This window comes from Chamaea fasciata, unplaced genomic scaffold, assembly GCF_029207755.1.
Source record: "Chamaea fasciata isolate MVZ Bird 193981 ecotype frontalis unplaced genomic scaffold, bChaFas1.0.hap1 SCAF_5, whole genome shotgun sequence".
NCBI classification, from domain to species: Eukaryota; Metazoa; Chordata; class Aves; order Passeriformes; family Sylviidae; genus Chamaea; species Chamaea fasciata.
In genome coordinates this window covers 46,158,268-46,179,260 of record NW_027094090.1, presented here as the reverse complement: position 1 = coordinate 46,179,260, position 20,993 = coordinate 46,158,268, and the positions used below count along the sequence as shown (strand labels likewise).

Here is a 20,993-nt window from a genome sequence, read left to right as displayed (position 1 = left end):
AGCTAACTAATCCTTCTGATTGTCAAAAAATATGTATATATATATAACTGCACCTTTTTGCATAATTTTAGCCTTACCATTTTTGCAAATTAGAAATTGTTTACTCAGTTTAAGCCAAAAAGACATTTTAATTGAATAGGCATGATTCTTAGAATTGTATTTTACAACTGTACTTTACAGTAGTAGTGATCTTGGGGAAAGCATTCTCTGCAATTAGAGAAAATTCTGTGTTTTTCAGAACTGACCTTATATCCTGAAATGAAAGTTTGCTATAAATTTTGTTGTGTTCCTGAACCATGTCTTTTCAGGCATGTTTTTAGGTGCCCTCAGAAAGGTTTTAGGTACTAAACACAAAATATTCTTGGGCCAATAAATTTTTTCACAAGTGTATTTTTGCCAAGTATTTTCATGCATGAAGAGGTACAAATCCTTTTGTCCATTAACTGCAGTATTGTAAAAATTCAAAGCTATTTTTATACAGATCTATTCTCCCTATATATTAGCAATAAATATTTTAAAAATTGTTTCCAAAAGTTAACTAATATATATATATATATATGTAATTAGGTATAGTGTAACATAAGTCTATAAAGCTACATTCTCTGACAGCTATATAATAAAAAGCATCTATGACCATAACATTTAATTTTTAAACAGGGTTAAATTCTCTCTGTATTAATGAAATCCTGAAAAAATGCAACTGATGTATTTCAGTTTCACATAAAGAGAGGCTGGTTTATCCATGATAACGTTGTATAACTCAAAAGAATTCCATCCACAGCTGTTGAATAACATATGTAAAAGATGGGATGTGGGAGCAGCCAAATCCATTGTAACCTATACTGATGCCCCCCTTCGGCAATTTTACTATAGAAATAAGGAATTAGTGTGCCTGAAAATAATTACCCTCTCCTCACCAGAGATAGTCCTTCGGTACTGGGATAATACTATGTGGACAATGGCTGTGGGACTGCTTTTGTCATGCTCCTCATGCAATCTGTATTTGACTGACAAACAAAGACCTTCAAGGGCAGAAGTTCAGGTTTTTACAAGTGCTAGTTGTAAACCCACAAGGTAAAATCCTCTTCTCATAAGTGTCAAGATCCTCTGTTCTCCCTCAGGTATGAGCCATCTCAGAAGGTGGGTAGCAGAGAATAATGACTACGAAAGTACTGATGTAGCTTTGAGAATGAGACTTTTGCTGCGAGAACACTCAGTTCATTTAAGCAGAAAAGGACTCATTATCCTGCCTTCTGTGACAAAACTTTAAAAGCTAATTTTGTTTCAGTCCTTTTGTCTGCCTGTGGAAAACTAACCATTCTGTATCCTGTTTGTTCTCATTTGCCTGAACAAGGTAATTTCAGGATCTGTGTTTCCTGATTTTAACAACAATTAGACCTCTGGGCATTGCTGAAGCAGTTTGGATTTTGACATCTAAACCTTCATACTTCAAGGAGTGCGGAAGCCTACAAAAATAAAAACTATCCAGTATCTTCCCCCATGTGGGGGAGTGCTTTAGCTCACTGCTATTACAACATCCCCTGCCCTGATGCGCATCGTCTAAGTCTGTTTTTTCTCATTCTGAAAGGGCAGGGTGTGAGAGGAAAATATTAAGGAAAGTGTAGGACCTGAACCACAGTAGAGGTCTGGAAGTCACCTGCAGGCACATGCAACCTGGGCTCTTTTCCTTACCTGTGCTCCATAAACCCTCTCCAATGCTCTATAACAAAGTTCAGTAGAAAGAGCAGAAGGCTCAGAAGCTACTCTTTGCCCCAGGATGAGAGCAGGCACATCAGCACTGCCTTGTACTTCTTCAATAGAGTTCATGGAGTTTGTTAGTTGAGAAAGTCTCAATGGTTCTGAAAGACGTCTGTCCCCAGAGGTACCAAGGCAGGTAAAAAGCCAAAATATGTCACGTTTTATCTCTGTGCCAATTTGTCTCTCCCTGAGTTCAGACTGACACATTCCCCTGGTCTTTACAAATGCTGAAATATTTTGGCGATCTCTTCTGGCTCCCAATGGATACAACAACCCCATGTCTTGGCAGACACAATCTGGACTGAGTGACCAAAGATGTAGGACAGTGCTCTCACTGGGAAGAGGTGCAGGCATGGAGCCAGCATCGTGTTCTTTCTGGGGTGTGGAAAAGAGATCAGGTACAACTTATACTAGCATAGAATCTTTCAGGCCTCAACTCCTATTCACTTGGAAAATTTTTGGAAATTTTAGCACCTGTCACTGGGCTCTGTTTTTCAAACGTGCTTTCAGTTGAGCACTGAAATAAGCAGGTGGAGTTCAAAAAATCTCAAATTCTTGGACTGAATTCTTCTGAAATTCTGGCTGCATTTGTGGGTATTGAGTATTTGCATGAGTATTTGAAGATCTTGCTCTAAGAGCCTTTGAAAAATGATTGACTCTTGCAGTAGAATAAGAATTACAACTGAAATTCATTTTTTGCACATATAAGGAACAGTACAGACAGATACTGTCTGAAAACTTTCCTTTCTCATCCTGTTGATGCCTTGACTCAAAAGTAATATGGAAGTTGTTCTATCTGTGGCTTATCTCATCCAATAAAGCAAGCTACATCTAAGATGGTCTGCTCAGATAGGATCTGAGCTGTTAGCTCAAAGCCTCTTGAGAACCTAAGTGCCATTTTTATTCTGTTCTGTAAACACACGCATGAGAGAACTCCTGGAGGAGTAAGTTGTTACATACCCATGAATCATCATTTTGGTCTTGTCTGGGTGAAAAGAAAACTTCTGAGCGATCTGCTAGTATGCTGCAAAACCTGTTAGTAGAAGATAGTAATTTTAGTGTCCCCTCTGGGTACTCTTCTCCTTCTTTGAAAGAAGGAAATCATTCACACAGGAAGATATTAACAAAAATGAGAGACCAATAAATGCACCTGTCAGTGTTCAGCAACAGCTAAAATTAATTCACAAATCCAAACAATCTGTAGAAAACTGAACACAATTAAATAAGAAATTAAGTTATACAGTTGCCATGACCTTTAATCAATCATTCCAGCTGTTAATGTTAATTTTGTGATCTGAAAATCATAGTTCTATTTGCATTTTAATGGCTGTTAAATGAGAGTCATCAGGAAGAAACAGTGACAGCTTGGCCTTTTGATACCAAGTTCTTCCTTCCTAATGTGATTTGGAAGACTTGGAATTCCTATTCAGAAGGGGTTTTGTTTCAAACCACAGCAGGAACATGGAGACAATTTTGCAGAGGGAAAACTGGCAATCCAAAGCTAAATACCATTTTTAATCCGTCTGTATCTATGAAAAGATCATAAAAAAACAGGTGAAAAAGCTGAAATGGCAACTTCATTACCCTCAGACTAACAAAATCTCTATTGTCTTTTAAAGCCCTTTTCACAGATATATGCCAGTTCAATGTTTTTTCTACGAGTGGAGATGTTTGTACTTAATGAACAAAATTTTTTGTCAAGTGGTCAATGGAATAAAACCCAGAAAATGCAAGAAAACCACTGAATAACCATGAATTTTAGGATTAATCCAATTAGTTTATTCTGCGTTTAGCTGACCAAAGTGTTGAATACAGGACTGCCTTACAACATGAATACCATTCACTGGCTTATTTTGCAGGTAATGATGTTAGTAGTATTGCATGAGATCAAAACTCTATTTAAATCCAATTCCCATTCTGGAGTAACTGTCAACTTGTTGATTGCTTTAATTATTAATAAGATCTAAATGTCTGCCGACTTCTTGTGTTAGTACCTTCCATTTTATCATTAATACATTTTCTTATTAATAGGAAGACCTTCATTGTTACATGACAATTTATTTGTATGTGAAGTGCACAGTTCCGATTAAAATGTGATGTTCTTCTTAAATCTTCATCTAAATATCCTAGGAGACAGTTCCCAAGTGAATCTTCTTTGTTTAAAAAAGAAGGTCTTGGAACTACATGTTCAGAAAAGGAAGCAGTGAGCTGCAGACAGATTTCAGAAATTGGAAAGCAAAGTCAGTATTAACAATGGAAGACGAAAATGGTTTAGCTCTATCCAAAGTCCTTTTTATTTAAAGAAGGTAAATTGTAAGAGGAAGAGAGTTTCAGCAGATGTTTCCCAGCTGAGTTTCATAAAGGACTGAATAGCAGTAGGGAAGAGGAACATTGATAAATGCCCTGCCTTTTATCACACAAGTAGGACTTCTGTCCATAAAGGCAGTTTCATTTGAATGCAACGAACTTTCTTTCCCCAAGCACACAACCGATGCATTTTCTGCTTCTACATTACTTGTACAAAGAAAACTTGCAAAGGTGGTATGCGTGCTAGTGGGTCTGAACTCTGAAGTCAGAGCACTGACCGATGCAGGAAATTGTCACAGGGCAGAGGGACTCCCAAGCTCATTGTGACAAGCCCTGCCCTTATGCAGCCATACTGTTCTTATGCAGCAATACTGTTGCTATCCCAAATTCCCATTTTAAAGGCTAACCCGGAAAGAGGGCTTAGCTGAAATGCAAATCCGAAGTAACAGTGTCAGGATTCTGATATTCTGGTTCTGCTGGATTTCAGGAAGTTTGCTTCCTTAGAAATGCAAGGACTTTTCTCTTTGGCCAGTAATGTGCCAGCCTGTAGTACGGCTTTGTACGATATCAGTGGAGCCATGTGTGTGAGTGCATGCATGTGTGCATATGTATAAATGTAAGTAAGCAGCAGCATGCAGTGCAGGAGTGGGAACAGATACCCCTAGTCTGGCTCCACAGAACTTGGTGAGAACTTTGCCCCCAGTTTTGCTGGAACCAGGCCATCATCCTGCAGTCTGAAGTCCATTAGTTCTTTAGAATAAGAATGGGTGAAGTGCAGGGCCCTGAGGGCTTCTCCATGCTGGACAGAGTTAAGAACATTTGGTGTGAAATGTCTCTTCTTGTCATATTTAAGTAGGAAGAGAGAAATTTACCTTGATTTGCCCAGATGTTCAGAAGGTCTATGGCTAATTCTATTACTCTTCTCTGGACCTCTTAAGTCATCAGATCACAGACCTCCTGAGCACAAGCTCATTTATAGCATTTCTAGTCATTTCAATTCCGATCAGGTTAGAAATAGGAACCATTTTTTTTCCCCAGGTACCTTAGAGTTTTTGTGCACATCATGTAAATGGATATTAAATACTTTTCAAAAAGAATGTCATATGAAAAAGATTCACCTAGAATCTTTGCAGGAGAATCAGGCTTCTCCGTTCTTCCCAGCCATACACATCTGTCCTGAATTTCCATGGCTGGATTAAAGGCATTAAAGAAATCCCAGGGGAGTGATTACTTATTATTTTCCACCTGTTGATAATCCTTGGCATTTAAAATGTCACTATTTGAGACAGAGCTTTCTCAGGAAACCCTCTGTGTGGTGTTTATTGTGCAATACCTATCATGTTCCTCAACAAACCTCAGGAATCAAGGCAGCAAATTAGCTCCAGGAGAACAGACAAATCTCAAAGGTAATATTTATAGCTATATTGCAGGTCAGAAGCTCACTGCAAATGGGACCCATTTTGTTGCTCAGAAATTGCTGAATTGCAGGAAAAGTATGTATTAATATCCTAAACAAATATATTCTTCCTATTATTCTGAATCGTTTCTTACTTGTCTTGCCCTTTTAAAATATTGATAATTTAGCATTAAACTGAAATAGTTTCAACAAATCAGACCCTAGGGTACTGTAGGGTCTTGGTTTTGGTTTGTCTTTTTAATTTTTCAGGTAGTCAGGGCTTTAAGTAACCTTTTTTTCTCTGAATTCACCTTTTTTTCCTCTCTTTTTCTTTTTCTTTTTCTTCTGAGCCCATCAGAACTGCTACCTGCCCATTTCAGAGAGATTAGAGTTTAGGAAAAAAATACTTTTCAAAATATTTTTATCCTGATTTAAGATATTTATAAAAGTGGATAGTCAGATTTTTTTTTTTGTGATGATATATCCTGAGGACTAGCACATGATGCTAGCTGAAAAATCTTTGTGCAAAAGTAATCCAAATTTTGATTTCCTTTTTGAAAGCTTACAAGAAGCAATGATAGATGATGCACTTTTGTGTCATGTACCTTCGTCCTCTTCATGAACATGCTCTTTTTTTCTTCAGAAAACTCTAACCAACCTTGTTGCATCTTGTCTTAGTTTGGAAGACAGGTGTCTACCAGGGAAAGCCGGAGCCTCCCGTGGAATGGAGAATGCAACCCCTTCCCTCCGAATTATTATAATTTTGAAATTAAGGGGCTCTCAGGCAAAGGTATGGGGATATGAATAACAGTTCTTTACTAATATGTATAACAAGGCAAGTAAACAACAACTACAGCATTAACAACAAACCAGAACCAGGAACCTCGTGACGGCCTTCTCGGCCGAGTCGGGAAGGGATGGAGGAGAGGCTTTGCTTCACAAAACCCTGGGGCAGTGTGATCCCGGGGTCCCTGCAGGATTCTGAGGGGCACCAAGCTGGAAGGGCAGGGATGAGCAGAAATCCCGGGCTGCTGGATGAGCCGTACCAGAAGCTCGGCGGCGGTAGCTGGAACTGCGGGACGTCCCGGCAGGGCAGGGGGTGCGGGGCTACAGCGCTCAAAGACCCAGAGCAGCGCCCAAGGAGCGGCGGGGGCGGGACAGCGGCTCCCGCAGGGCGGGGAAAGGAGAGCTCAGAATTCCTGGTCAAAGGAGCAGATGGTGGTTGATCCCTAGGACTGGGCTCCAGTGATGAGAGCGAATTCTGCCTGCAGTAAGCAACAGCTTGACCGCGCTCCTTCCGATGCCGAGCGCGAGAGAGCGCAGCTGCCCCCAGCCCCGTCCTTTACCTGCCCCCAAAACTCGGGTATCTTCTCCCTCCGAGAGAAACTCCCAGAGACAAAAGAAGTGCAGCCAGGTGCTACACTCTTTTCCTCTGGACACTTCCTTTGTTTTTTGTTTAAGTACCCATAAGTACCCAGTAGTTAGTTTCCTAGCAACTTATAGGAAAAAATTCTCTAAGTAAAAAAAAAACAAATCTAGCCCCCAGCACATCTGTTCATAGGTATTTTTTAAAAGTCTTACATCATTAAGAGGCACAGATAGGAGACATGAAAAGAAGTGTAATTTCTGTCCCATTACCCAGATTTTCAGCAGTTGTACTAAAATACACTTAAAGGTCATCTGGCCCATGGAAGACAGTTTTCGTACAAATAGGTTTATGACAAAAGATTTATGAATACAAAGATGAGTAAGAAGACTGTTGAGACTGAAGGAAAAGAGTCTTGGTAAAATACTGACTACTGGGGGCTTTAATGTGACAGAAGAACTGTGTTTGTTCATACCCCTTTTCAGAAAACAAGTTGATTGTAGTCTTGATTCCATGGTTGGAAAGATTTGGGGATGGGCAACTTCCCGGTCTGACAGGACCTGGAGTGGGATGGTGGGAAAGAGTGAACAGAGTGTCACAGGTGACTCAAAGAGTGGAAGAGTGGAATCATAGTCAAACCCTGAGGGCAGCTTTGCTGGTGACCCTACAGAAGTGAGAGACAAGAACTGGCCTTTTGGCTCTTGGGCAGATGCCTCCAAAACTGCTTTGGCAAATCTCTGTTGCAGGCCTGCTGGTTTCATTAGTCCTCAGCCTCCCACCCTCCCAGCTTTTCCCAAAAGGTCCTGTTGGACTCCCAGCAGGGATTATTTACAAAGTTAGTAACATCATCTTTTGTGGGAACTATGAAAAAGGGTAAATGTTAGATATTTAACCTGAACCATGCTACCACATCCCCCAAAGAGGAGGTAACCATTTTCTTAGCCACTTGGTGGAATAATTTATTATGTCTTTTCAAGCGGTAAATTTGGAACAGTTTTTGGTGTCCTGGTTGAATGACTTTCCAGATAGTAGGATTTCTCATTTGCCTTAGGAATTAATCTTTGAAGATGGATCTGGAATGAAGTCTGGCTGTGCAGACTTAATGGTAGTAGAAAAAACTCCAAAGAATGTAATAAAGTGAGTGAACGACAAAGTAAATGGCAGTCAAATAAGTGACATAAATCATCAAAGAGAAGAGATGTCTCAGCAGAGAACCAAATTTAATGGAGAAAAGAAATTTATTAGGAATTTAAACAGAATCTGCAGGAAGGAAGGTTAAAGTCAACTAATCAATAAACGTTTAGAAAGTTGCAATTTCCCCAAGTCTCCTAACACTCACAAAGTCCTAATCCCAGCTTCTTAAGCTGTAAAGCAGAGCTGAGGTTGCAGGACAAAATAGTATATCTGGCCTGGTGCTGGCAGACTGAAACAAAGTTCCCTGTATTTTTTTCATCCCCAGGGCCTACAAGTAGGTTAAGCTGATTTACCAGGGCTGAATTTCTGACAGGATAGCCCTGGAGGCTATAAAACAAACAAAGTTTGCACTGTTATTCAGAAAATAACTGCATTTAATAATTAGGAATGCAGATGATTTCAGTTAGAGATTTTTAAGTAACTTTCCTGGTTTTGGTTTTAGACTAATAGATAGGAGTGCAGCACAAAATAAATATAACTCTGCATTACATGAAGCACTATTAATAAGTTGCTTCTAGTGACAATGTTATTGCTCCTTATAAATGAGAACATACCGCAGGTGTCACAAGTAATTTTTTAAAGCAATATTCAGAATATTTACTGATAAGCCTGACAGGATTATTGTTTTGGATGGGAAAAAATCAGAAATAGTCTCTCTTCTGAATTTTATATGACTGATGATAAAGAAGTTAACAGAAATTCTGCATCACTGCAGAAGTATTTACAGGTGCAGTTTTACCAGCACAAGAATAAGTAAAATCCATTTTAGACTAGGCTAACATACAGCACACTGTATGTGAGCTTTCCTGCTTTGGAAACTTTTGCAGTATGATTATGCTCCGGTTATACAACCTGAAACACAAATTGACAGCTTTAGGAGGAGCTTTTCATTCATTGGCATTATGGTTCAGTATGTTACGGAAATATCTTAGATTCATTTATATTCAAGGGCTTTGGAAGGACTTTTATCTAGAAAGGTGCTCAGATGCAAATTTTCAGCATATCTAAATTCACTTGACATATTTTTCTCTTAAAATGAATTATCAAACACTAGGATAATATTATGGGGGAAAACGCATGTTTTAACCAGAAAGAGTCATCTTATAATGGAGTGGTATTCACATATGTCCTATTACAGTGAAAATGTCAGATATTTTCTCTATTTATTTTGCATATATCTAAGAATATGTGTGTATTTTGTTGTACATTCATTTTTTAAACCTTCAGTCCCGCGGCAGGACAGTTACAAATAGCTCCAGACCTAAGTCTGAGAGTAGCCTGTTAACAGCCACCCTCTGAAAGTGATCTGAAATCCAAGTGCAGACATAGACCATCCTGAGAGCTGCTGCATCTTATGAGGATGTGGCGCAGAATTCAGCATCCAAAGCAAAAGTCAGAAAAGGTTGCTTTGCTGGAAGATGAGTGGATGCTGATTAACATGCTCTGAGAAGCATCTTTACTATTGCCACTGTGTGATGCTCAGAAGAGGATGGTGGCCAGCTACAAAGTCACTTAGATCAAAAGATCCAGACTGTTTCAAGCTATAAAAATTAGTGGAATGTTGATTCCCTGTTTGACCCTTATGCTTCACTGCCATCAAGCAGTGGTCCCAGAGTTCCCGCTTCTTAGCCTCCGTTGATACAAAGCCATGATTTCATCCAGTCAGAAATCTTAGGAGACGATAACTGCTGTCTTCTTGGATCTTCCAAGTCAGAGACCACAGAAAACATCTAAATAAACAAATCTACCTCTAGAGAAGTCTAGGGCCTTAATTTTTTCACTAGGAAGTATTCAAGAAATATTGGCACATGTGTCTAGTGAAGATATTGCCTTTTCATAAGAACAAGTTTCTGGTCAGCCAACCCACTAAAACTATCATAGGATACAAAACAATTCGATGCCTTAGGATTTATCCCGCCACCAACTATCATCCACTCATTCATCATGGCCTTGAATCCACAGTCTGGATTATCCAAAAAGTCTCTTGGAGATTTCTGGGGGCATACTAATTGTTGATGTTTGTATACATTTACAGAAGACTCCAGTGAATCTGTGAAGCTAATTAAAGGTAAATGGGTCTCTATTTAAAGAAGAGAAAAATGTAAGTGTGAAGTTGGGGATCTGCTTCAGTCAAGAGAGCACAGAGAAGTAGGGAGGGAAACATAATAAGGCTCTGCAAATCCCACTGCAGAAGAGCTGACTTACAGCCAGGACAGGAGAAATGAATGAATTCTGAATTTCTCTCTCCTGAATGCTTAAATATTTTCAGTGTGAGTCTAAAATAAACCTTTAAATGAAACTTTAAAATACCACTGAGTAGTTCAAGGAAGTTACTGTGAATATAACAGACCACAGCTAGGATCCAAAGTGTCAAATTCAATCCAAAGGTCTGTGCTGCCACCACTGCAGCTCAAAGAGAAGTAATGTCCCTCAGGCACTAGATGTGTCTTGATCATATCCCACCTATATAGTACCAGCTACTGAAAGCCAACACATAGGTGGCCAAAGAAGCAGATGTGGGTATCATTTGGAAGGATTGCCTTTTTGACAGCTCAATAGCCTACCCAGGAACCTCCAAAACACCATTTTCTGAGAATCTCACAATGACTCAGGTTCCTAAGAAGTCATATAGACCCTGTTTACTTTACCCCAGCAGCACAGAAGATGTGTGTAGAGCCAACAAATTCTCATTCACCTGCCATGTTTATTCTTGCTCTGCTTGTGCTGCTCAGGCTAAATCACAGGCACACATCACAAATCCATTGGGATTCACAAACTGGAAAATTTAAACACTGTAGGTTCAATGTGCCTCTGCAGAGGAGGCAGCCTTTCTGATTTCTTTTGTGCAGACAGCAGCAGAAGTGGAAGGATGTGAGGAAAGGAAAGCCTTTTTCTCCCAGAATTGGGTTGGTTGACTGAATTCCATGGTCTTCTGCACAGGTCTGTCTCACCATCTTTTCCAATGATTAGTCCCTGATCCCTCTCTACTCAGCTGCCCTGAGGCTCCCTGCAAGCTCCCCGATCGCTTGCTTATGCAGGATGTAACTTTCCACTTTTACAGTTTCCACAGTTTCCCAGGGGATGCTTCTAACCTCTAGTGGTTTATAGTTGAATGTGTATTTGCAAATTGATAATTTTGCATCATGCTGCTTAGCCCAGGGCAGTGCTGTATTAGGGATTCATTCCCCCATGGGCTCCTGAGCAGAAACTACAAAGACTGGGAGTAGAGCAGAGAGCTGGTGCTGGCAGCCTCAGAGGTAGCTGTTGGCAGCCCAGAGCAGCAGGGAGGACTCGGGGTCCTGGGATGTGATGGACAAGCTGCTGCAGCCAGCTGAGACATCCACTTTCTTCTCATTCACTGCTAGTGAAAGGAGAAGTCTGACCACTGGGACTAAAGCCTCTCCCGAGGATACAGAGAGCCACACTGCACTCTCAGAGCTTTACTCTCAGTGGAGTAGCCCAGTGTAGTCAAGTGTGTCACGCACAATATTCAGCCTCAGCATTAAAGCACATCTATAGGCATTGACCTGCACTGACAGAGTATTCACCAGCTTTGCTGTCAGGAAACCTCCCAAAACTTTCAACTGGGGACACAGGCAACTCTTCCCTGCCAGTTGTGGGGCTGCTCTCCCACAGCAGCTATCATGCCTCGGGGCTGCAGTGCTTTTCCCTCCAGACAAGAAAACATAACAAGAGAGGGGAAAGGGATAGTCTGAACAGGAGAGCAACTAGGAGGGAGTGAAAGATGAAGGATACTAGGAAGCAAAATGCAGTTCAGCCTTAGGAAGTCACATTTGTATTGAGCAGTGCTGGAGCTGGCTGGGAAGAAGAGCAAGAGAATAGTTCATGTGTAAATAATAGCTGGGTAGTTACTGTGCTAAAGGACTCGGAAATTCTCACTGATGAGAGGAAGTCTGATGTAGCTGTCATTGCAGAACATTAACAGGGTGATTCATGTGAATGGAATCTTTGAAATCGAAATCGGTGTGCAGTTCTTGTAGGAAGGACTGAGGGGGAGGGATGGCACCCTGCACTACCCCCTTTACAATGATCAGTAGCTGGAGGAGTGTGAAAACATGCAAATGATAAACTCCATAAAGGATGTTGAGGGAGTGAGGAGTAATGAAGTGATGCGATCTGCTACAAAACACTAAATCAAACCAGTAAGTAGGATGAATTATTCCTAAAGCATCTGTCTGCACTGAAGGATAAAAATTGCATTATTATAGGGAATTTAAGTTTGGACGATCTCATGCAACTGGTACTAAAACTTTACAAGTTTTAGAGATTGAATTTTTTTTTTTCTTTCCATGGAAAGAGATTGCATGTGACAGCAATCTCTTTTTGAAGACTCATTCTAACATTAATATTAGGACTACAAGTTGTTGATCACCTAAGGCTTATGTGATCTTGTTACATTCATTATGAACAAAGGACAATTCTAACTAGTAATATTCATATTCGGAGCTTTACAGAACTGAACTTCTCATCCTTTATGAATATTAAAGAGAATTTGACCAGAGGGTGGATAAGAGGCAGAAAAGAATGCCTGAAAATCAGGAGCTGTTTAAGTAGTTTGCTGGATGGACAAGAAGCCATGGCCTGGAGTCAAGAACAGAGACAGCTTTGGCAGAAAGCTCAGGGTAGTTGAAAGAAGAAGCCCATGACAACAGATTTCTTAAAGCAAAAAGGGCTATAAAGGGACAGTGAACTGTTGCACAGAGACCACCACAGCATATGGCAACTAGCACAGCACATGGATGTCCTTGGATATTGGCAATTTTTCCACACCTCATCACGTCCTTCAGAGGGAACTGCTGCAGAAGTACATCCTCTAGGAGGATGACCCTGGTTGAATTAAAAGGATAACCCGTGCAGCAGCGGTGTTGGGCTGGCCTCAAAAACTTAGCAGTTGCTTTCAGCCTGACATAAAAATTCTGACACTGGGAAAAACAAGTATCTTTGGTGTCCCTTGAGAAACTACACTTTCCTGTTTGTGAATGATGAGCCTGTGTTTGAAACAAAGGAAATTTTAACTGGAGGAAAGGAGCTTAAATTTAGGAAAAGAACCCCAACTCAAAAGCAGTGGCAAATCAAGGAGTCCTCACAGTTCAGCTGTACAAATAACATGTGAAACATCTGACTCCAGACTAACCTCCAGGAGTCTTTCATCTCACTCTTCTCATGTGCCTGACTGGTCAACAAATGACTGTCCTTTCATAGGATGATTTCCTCCCAACCTTTGGTTTTTTGAAGCCCCACTCCGGGTCTAGCATCATTAGCTGACAAAGTCCAGCACATGAACTCAGGCAGGCCCTCCTCCAACCCTGAGGAGAAATTCTGTGTTTCTGTGACAAGGCTCCTATGCCATTTGCCAAAACCAGTGACGGTTTTCCAGGTGACTCTAGAAGCTCCTTTCTGCCAGCCTGCCCCAGTCCTGCAGGCCAAGTGCTCAGCACCCATCCACCGGCACGGCCCGGCACCGACGGAGCGGGCTCAGCCTCACGGCGCGAAACGCGCCCGAGCCCCGCCGGACCGTGAGGGCGGCGGCCCCGCGGGGCCCCTGGGCCACCAGGGGGCGCTGCCGCCCAGGGGCCCCGGCGGGCCGCGCCCCGGCCGCACGTGCGCGGGGGCGGAGCGGCGGCGGCCGCGCGCGGCCACACGGGCCGGTGGCGCACTGCGGCACCGCGCGCCGGCCGTGAACGCGCCCGCACCGCACCGCTCTACAGCCCAGCGCTCCACATCCACTGCCCGCACCGCACCGCTCCACATCCACTGCCCGCACCGCACCGCTCCACATCGCACCGCTCCACATCCACTGCCCGCACCGCACCGCTCCAGATCGCACCGCTCCACATCCACTGCCCGCACCGCACCGCTCTACAGCGCACCGCTCGACATCCACTGCCCGCACCGCGCCGCTCGACATCGCACCGCTCTACAGCGCACCGCTCTACAGCGCACCGCTCCACATCCACTGCCCGCACCGCACCGCTCCACATCGCACCGCTCCACATCCACTGCCCGCACCGCACCGCTCTACAGCGCACCGCTCCACATCCACTGCCCGCACCGCACCGCTCCACATCCACTGCCCGCACCGCACCGCTCTACAGCGCACCGCTCCACATCCACTGCCCGCACCGCACCGCTCCACATCCACTGCCCGCACCGCACCGCTCCACATCCACTGCCCGCACCGCACCGCTCCACATCGCACCGCTCCACATCCACTGCCCGCACCGCACCGCTCTACAGCGCACCGCTCCACATCCACTGCCCGCACCGCACCGCTCCACATCCACTGCCCGCACTGCACCGCTCTACAGCGCACCGCTCCACATCCACTGCCCGCACCGCACCGCTCCACATCCACTGCCCGCACTGCACCGCTCTACAGCGCACCGCTCCACATCCACTGCCCGCACCGCACCGCTCCACATCCACTGCCCGCACTGCACCGCTCTACAGCGCACCGCTCCACATCCATTGCCCGCATTGCACCGCTCCACATCCACTGCCCGCACCGCACCGCTCTACAGCGCGCCGCTCCACATCCACTGCCCGCACCGCACCGCTCCACATCGCACCGCTCCACATCCACTGCCCGCACCGCACCGCTCCACATCCACTGCCCGCACCGCACCGCTCCACATCGCACCGCTCCACATCCACTGCCCGCACCGCACCACATCCACTGCCCGCACCGCACCGCTCCACATCGCACCGCTCCACATCGCACCGCTCCACATCCACTGCCCGCACCGCACCGCTCCACATCCACTGCCCGCACCGCACCGCTCTACAGCGCACCGCTCCACATCCACTGCCCGCACCGCACCGCTCCACATCCACTGCCCGCACCGCACCGCTCCACATCGCACCGCTCCACATCCACTGCCCGCACCGCACCGCTCTACAGCGCACCGCTCCACATCCACTGCCCGCACCGCACCGCTCCACATCCACTGCCCGCACCGCACCGCTCTACAGCGCACCGCTCCACATCCATTGCCCGCATTGCACCGCTCCACATCCACTGCCCGCACCGCACCGCTCTACAGCGCGCCGCTCCACATCCACTGCCCGCACCGCACCGCTCCACATCGCACCGCTCCACATCCACTGCCCGCACCGCACCGCTCCACATCCACTGCCCGCACCGCACCGCTCCACATCGCACCGCTCCACATCCACTGCCCGCACCGCACCACATCCACTGCCCGCACCGCACCGCTCCACATCGCACCGCTCCACATCGCACCGCTCCACATCCACTGCCCGCACCGCACCGCTCCACATCGCACCGCTCCACATCCACTGCCCGCACCGCACCGCTCCACATCGCACCGCTCCACATCCACTGCCCGCACCGCACCGCTCTACAGCGCACCGCTCTACAGCGCACCGCTCCACATCCATTGCCCGCACCGCACCGCTCCACATCCACTGCCCGCACCGCACCGCTCTACAGCGCACCGCTCCACATCCACTGCCCGCACCGCACCGCTCTACAGCGCACCGCTCCACATCCACTGCCCGCACCGCACCGCTCCACATCCACTGCCCGCACCGCACCGCTCCACATCGCACCGCTCCACATCCACTGCCCGCACCGCACCGCTCCACATCGCACCGCTCCACATCCACTGCCCGCACCGCGCCGCTCCACATCGCACCGCTCCACATCCACTGCCCGCACCGCACCGCTCCACATCGCACCGCTCCACATCGCACCGCTCCACATCCACTGCCCGCACCGCACCGCTCCACATCGCACCGCTCCACATCCACTGCCCACACCGCACCGCTCCACATCGCACCGCTCCACATCCACTGCCCGCACCGCACCGCTCCACATCCACTGCCCGCACCGCACCGCTCCACATCCACTGCCCGCACCGCGCCGCTCCACATCGCACCGCTCCACATCCACTGCCCGCACCGCACCGCTCCACATCGCACCGCTCCACATCCATTGCCCGCACCGCACCGCTCTACATCACACCGCGCCACATCCACTGCCCACACTGCACCGCTGTACATTGCACCGCACCACATCCACTGCCCGCACTGCACCGCTCCACATCCACTGCCCGCACCGCACTGCTCTACAGCGCACCGCTCCACATCCACTGCCCGCACCGCACCGCTCTACAGCGCATCGCTCCACATCCACTGCCCGCACCGCACCGCTCTACAGCGCACCGCTCGACATCCATTGCCCGCACCGCACCGCTCCACATCGCACCGCTCCACATCCACTGCCCGCACCGCACCGCTCTACAGCGCACCGCTCCACATCCACTGCCCCCACCGCACCACTCCACATCGCACCGCTGCACATCCACTGCCCGCACTGCACCGCTCCACATCGCACCGCTCCACATCCACTGCCCGCACTGCACCGCTCCACATCCACTGCCCGCACCGCACCGCTCTACAGCGCACCGCTCCACATCCACTGCCCGCACCGCACCGCTCCACATCGCACCGCTCCACATCCACTGCCCGCACCGCACCGCTCCACATCGCACCGCGCCACATCCCCTGCCCGCACCGCACCGCTTCACATCGCACCGCTCCACATCCACTGCCCGCACCACACCGCTCCACATCGCACCGCGCCACATCCACTGCCCGCACTGCACTGCTCCACATCCACTGCCTGCACCGCACCGCTCCACATCGCACCGCGCCACATCCACTGCCCGCACCGCACTGCTCCACATCCACTGCCTCCACCACACCACTCCACATCGCACCGCTCCACATCCACTGCCCGCACTGCACCACTCCACATCGCACCGCTCCACATCCACTGCCTGCACCGCACCGCTCTACAGCGCACCGCTCGACATCCACTGCCCGCACCGCACCGCTCTACATCGCACCGCTCCACATCCACTGCCCGCCCTGCTCCGCTCCACATTGTCCTGCCCGCACCACATCGCAGTGCACGCACCTCTCCACATCGCCCTGCCCGCACCGCACCGCCACGACCCGGCCCACGCGGCTGGCCTGGCAACCGCGCCGCAGGTGCCCTGGCTTGTTGTGTGACTTTGCTCCGGCTCTGACCCTTCAGTTGTGCTAAAGCACCACAAACAATCGTGTTTGCGGTGCATCCAGACCGGAGGCAGAATTCCCTCACCCTCCCAACGTAGCGCTGGGTAGTGGTTTTAATATATAGGGAGTCCTGACACCCTACTCCCTGCCTCTGGGGTCAAAACTGCGGGGAACTGATTTGTTAAAGCCTCGGTACGCTTAGGAATAGTTCTCTTAAAAATACTCTTTTCTTGAAGAGGAAATTGATCCCCCTATGGGGATTTTTTTTGAGACTTATTAAATCCCGAGTTCAGAAACGTTACAATTTATGAGTGTGTGCAATGATGCAAATAAGCTTGGGCTTCTTTTTGGAGGTGAAAAATTCATCATATTCCATTAGAATTTGTTTCAGATGTACTTGCTCATTTTTTTACAATTTTTCCTTGTTTGAATATGATACGTGTTAGCTGGCAAGAGTGATAGGTGAAAAACAAGTGACATTTTGAATGATTGCAAGAGAATTCTCATCGAAAGTAATTTTGGGATTAAAAAGCTTTAGAACTGGCATTGGAAAACTCTTTCTATAAGAGTGTCATCTAATCAGGGAACAGAAAACTATCATCTGGTAGGCACTATCAATCAATATTAACCAATACAGCTCAACAAAGAATGTTGAATGCTGCCATAAATTTCTCTGAACAAACTATAAATCAAGAATATATGCTTGAATTATATGACAAATAAATTCTAGCAGTGAATTGCATTGAGGTGAAAAGAGTTTTGTACAGTTTGCCAACAATTCACAAAAGAAGAGCTAAATTCATGTGATCATTGTGAAAAATCCAGCTCTAATTTTTGTAACTAGTTTTGCAATTGCAATTATGTTTTCTGAAACAGTATCCATTCTTGTAGACAAGTTATTTTGATTCGATGAGATTCAATCTAAAAGCCCTTTATTCTTTTAAAAATTATTGCTGTGTGCATGGTGGTGTTGCAGAGCTAAGATAGCTGCCTTGTTGAATGCAATTTGCATGAATATTTGTCTGACAATATATACTCATGGTCATGTAGGTCTAGAAATAATCACCTCATATAGACAGGAAAAATGGAACATAAAAAAAAAAAAGAAATGTTATCCAGCATTCATAAAATGGACATAACACTGACAAGCTTTCAAAACCCTTTAAGAAGTGCTTCTGGTGCCAAAAAGTGTGCTTGAGGATCACAGCCTTATTCCTAGACACCTTACTGCATTCCCAACATCTGTGCTAGACTCCCTATCCAGCGCATGAAAAGATGTGCCTGCCTCTAGGTGGAGTCTGAGGAGACACTGTGTCTCTCTTCCCTCCTGTGTGAAGATGAAGATAGGCAACAGCTAACACTGCCAAACAGTGCACATGTCTAAAGAAGGTTTGTCCCTTGGAAGCCTTCAGGAAGGCTCCATGCATTTGGGAAGGTTCTTCCTTTCTGCAGGTGGGCTAATGTGAAAAGCACATTTAAGCTTCTGAACAGCAGGATGCTCTGGGTTCCTTGCTCCCAACCTCTTCTTGGGTATTGACTACTAAATGCTTCATAGATAACTGGGATCTCAGACCGCATATTTTCTGCTTTCCAAGAAGAGCTGAATCATACAAAGAGAGCATCAAGTTCCACCTTTCTCCCGTTTCTGACAAGTATGATTATTCTGTAGAGAACACAACTTGCCCAGAGCAGAGTTAGTCCAAACCCAGCTTGAGAGGCAGTCCAGACTGGCAGGGTTAGAGTGTCCTTAAGCCTGTCAGGCAGTGCAAGGGGTTAATCCTTTCTGGTACAGGTGAGTGATAGAAACAACTCAGTTGAATCCCTTGTAGAAAATCCCTAGGGTACCTCCACAGCAGCAAGCCCTGCAGAAGAGCACAGCCCCTAGTCTGGGGGTCCCAACTGTGCTCCCTGTCTGAGTCAGGGTTGAGCTGCTCACTGAGGCTGTGAAACAGGTTTCTCTGGATGAGTCAGTCAGATATTGGACCAGAAAAAGGTAATATTTGAGCTATAAAATACACACAGCCTGCAGGTGCTTTGGAGTAAAAGGAACAGGGCTTACAAATACCTGCATTTTGGAAGCAGAATTTCAGCACTAGTGTGGACTTAGCCCTCTGCTTTCTAGAAAATAAAAGTAATTTTTTTAATCAAATGTAGGAGTAACTTGTAAATGGAAAGGTGACCTTGATCTTGCAACTAAAAACAAAGGGAAGAAGAAAGGGTTTGATGGTTAGGAATTCCATTTATACCTAGGTCAATCCCCCTCAGATTTTCCACAGATATTTCCAGACCTCAGGCAAGATGAGAAAAGCACATAAAGAACAGCTCAAACTCTTCTTACAGCCACTGAGTAGGTGAAAATGTTTATCAGAGGGAGCAAATCTGAGTATGTAAAGTTCCTTGTGCAGTCAAGGTGTCCTTGTTTTATTCCCACAAAAAAAGTCAACATATCAATCAGAGATGACATGTCCTCCCCCATCTTAATTTGGCTGGTCTAAATTGCTTCAGGGTATATCAGTGCTGTTGTAGCTCTGCTGCAGGTACAGGTGCTTGCCATTAATAAATACACTAATAAATACATGGGGCTCTAAGGTCTTCTTAGATAAATGAAACAAACTTTTCACAGGGAAAAAAAAACAACTTCTTGGAAGGTTTTTATCTCCCTGGCACTAGAACGGAGCCTATTTGAAAGTTTTTAAAAACAGAACCAGTATTTTAAAAGTGGCTTTGAGATGCCAAGTTGAATGTTTTTTCTACACAAGTGCTCTAATGGACAAATAAACAGTAGTCAGTCAGACCCTGAATATTTCATACAACAGATTTTCATTTTGCAATTCATGGAAATTTTGGCCTGAGCAGTCTGAGAGAAAAAATTTAGTGCAGGTAGCTCGGGGTGCAGCTGCAGTTTGAGTTGCAGATTGAGCTCTGGGTGGCTGGAGCCCCAGGCAAAGGGGCTGTAAACTGGTGCCAACCCTTTGCACAACAAAGGGCACAAGGGACTTGTGGCCCAGCCAGGGGACCAAGCACAGACATGGCAGGAGCTGAGGACTCAGCTGGAAGACCCCAGACTCACTAACACTGACTCTAAGGGTATAAAAGCCCAGGGATTCCCATATTCGGGGTCCCTCCTCAGAGGCACCAGCTCGAGCTTGCGCTGTTCTTGCACCACGACTACATTATTTTAAGGATTGGGATGTCTGAGACACTGCTCTGGGAAACCTGAGGTCGAGCTGGTAAGGAATCCTGGTCTGACTGTGTGTGTGGTGTGTACAGGGAGTCAGGCAGGACACCTGTCACATCACTGGAGCCTTGAGGGGATCTCAAGCCTAGCTCAGGTGGCATGGGTTAACAGCTGGCATCAGGGAAGTTTCCGTAACAAAAATACAAAAGAAATTTTAATTTATACTGAGAGAGAAATAGGCTTTGTCTTCCTCTGGTTGTGGGCCCCTCATATCAAGGTTCCTGTTCCTCTGTGTTCCTCATATCCTGGCTGGGGGCAGCAGGCAGGGCAGCTCGCTCATCCGAGCTCTGCACAGGGGCTGGGAAGAGAAAGGAATTCACTCCAGATGGTTGTAACGTAGAGGCTATCCCTCCTTGTCTTGCACGGGAAATTCTCTTTACTGCTCCCAGGACTGGCCCAAGGCCTCTCTACTTGAAGGAAAAGACAAAAGAGGGGGCTGATCTGAGATTATTTGAATTACAACATAACCCATGGCTATTCCAAGTTAGGACTTCAGTAGTCTCAGAGGTAGAGAGTGAGGTGAATTCTCACCTTACAGGTTTCAGAGAATTTGAATATATCAAAAATTACATAAATTACATTATTTAAAATATAGATATAACAAAGTACAGCAGATAAAACTGAAACCATAGCTATCTGGCTGAGTCAGTCTGTTTTTCGGTACACAC

The 20,993-nt window shown here is 46.0% G+C and overlaps 1 protein-coding gene across 1 annotated transcript; it reads left to right on the top strand.

Moving 5' to 3' along the window:
• The first annotated feature begins 13,320 nt into the window (after positions 1 to 13,320).
• LOC136290330 (mucin-4-like) lies at positions 13,321 to 17,115 on the top strand. The gene has a single exon (XM_066184676.1). The coding sequence runs from the start codon at positions 13,321 to 13,323 to the stop codon at positions 17,113 to 17,115; it is 3,795 nt and encodes a 1,264-aa protein (XP_066040773.1).
• Positions 17,116 to 20,993: the final 3,878 nt, after the last annotated feature.

What these genes read in the sequence shown, in the direction of transcription:
- LOC136290330 (XM_066184676.1), top strand. Translation starts at nt 13,321, where the DNA reads ATGAACTCAGGCAGGCCCTCCTCCAACCCTGAGGAGAAATTCTGTGTT.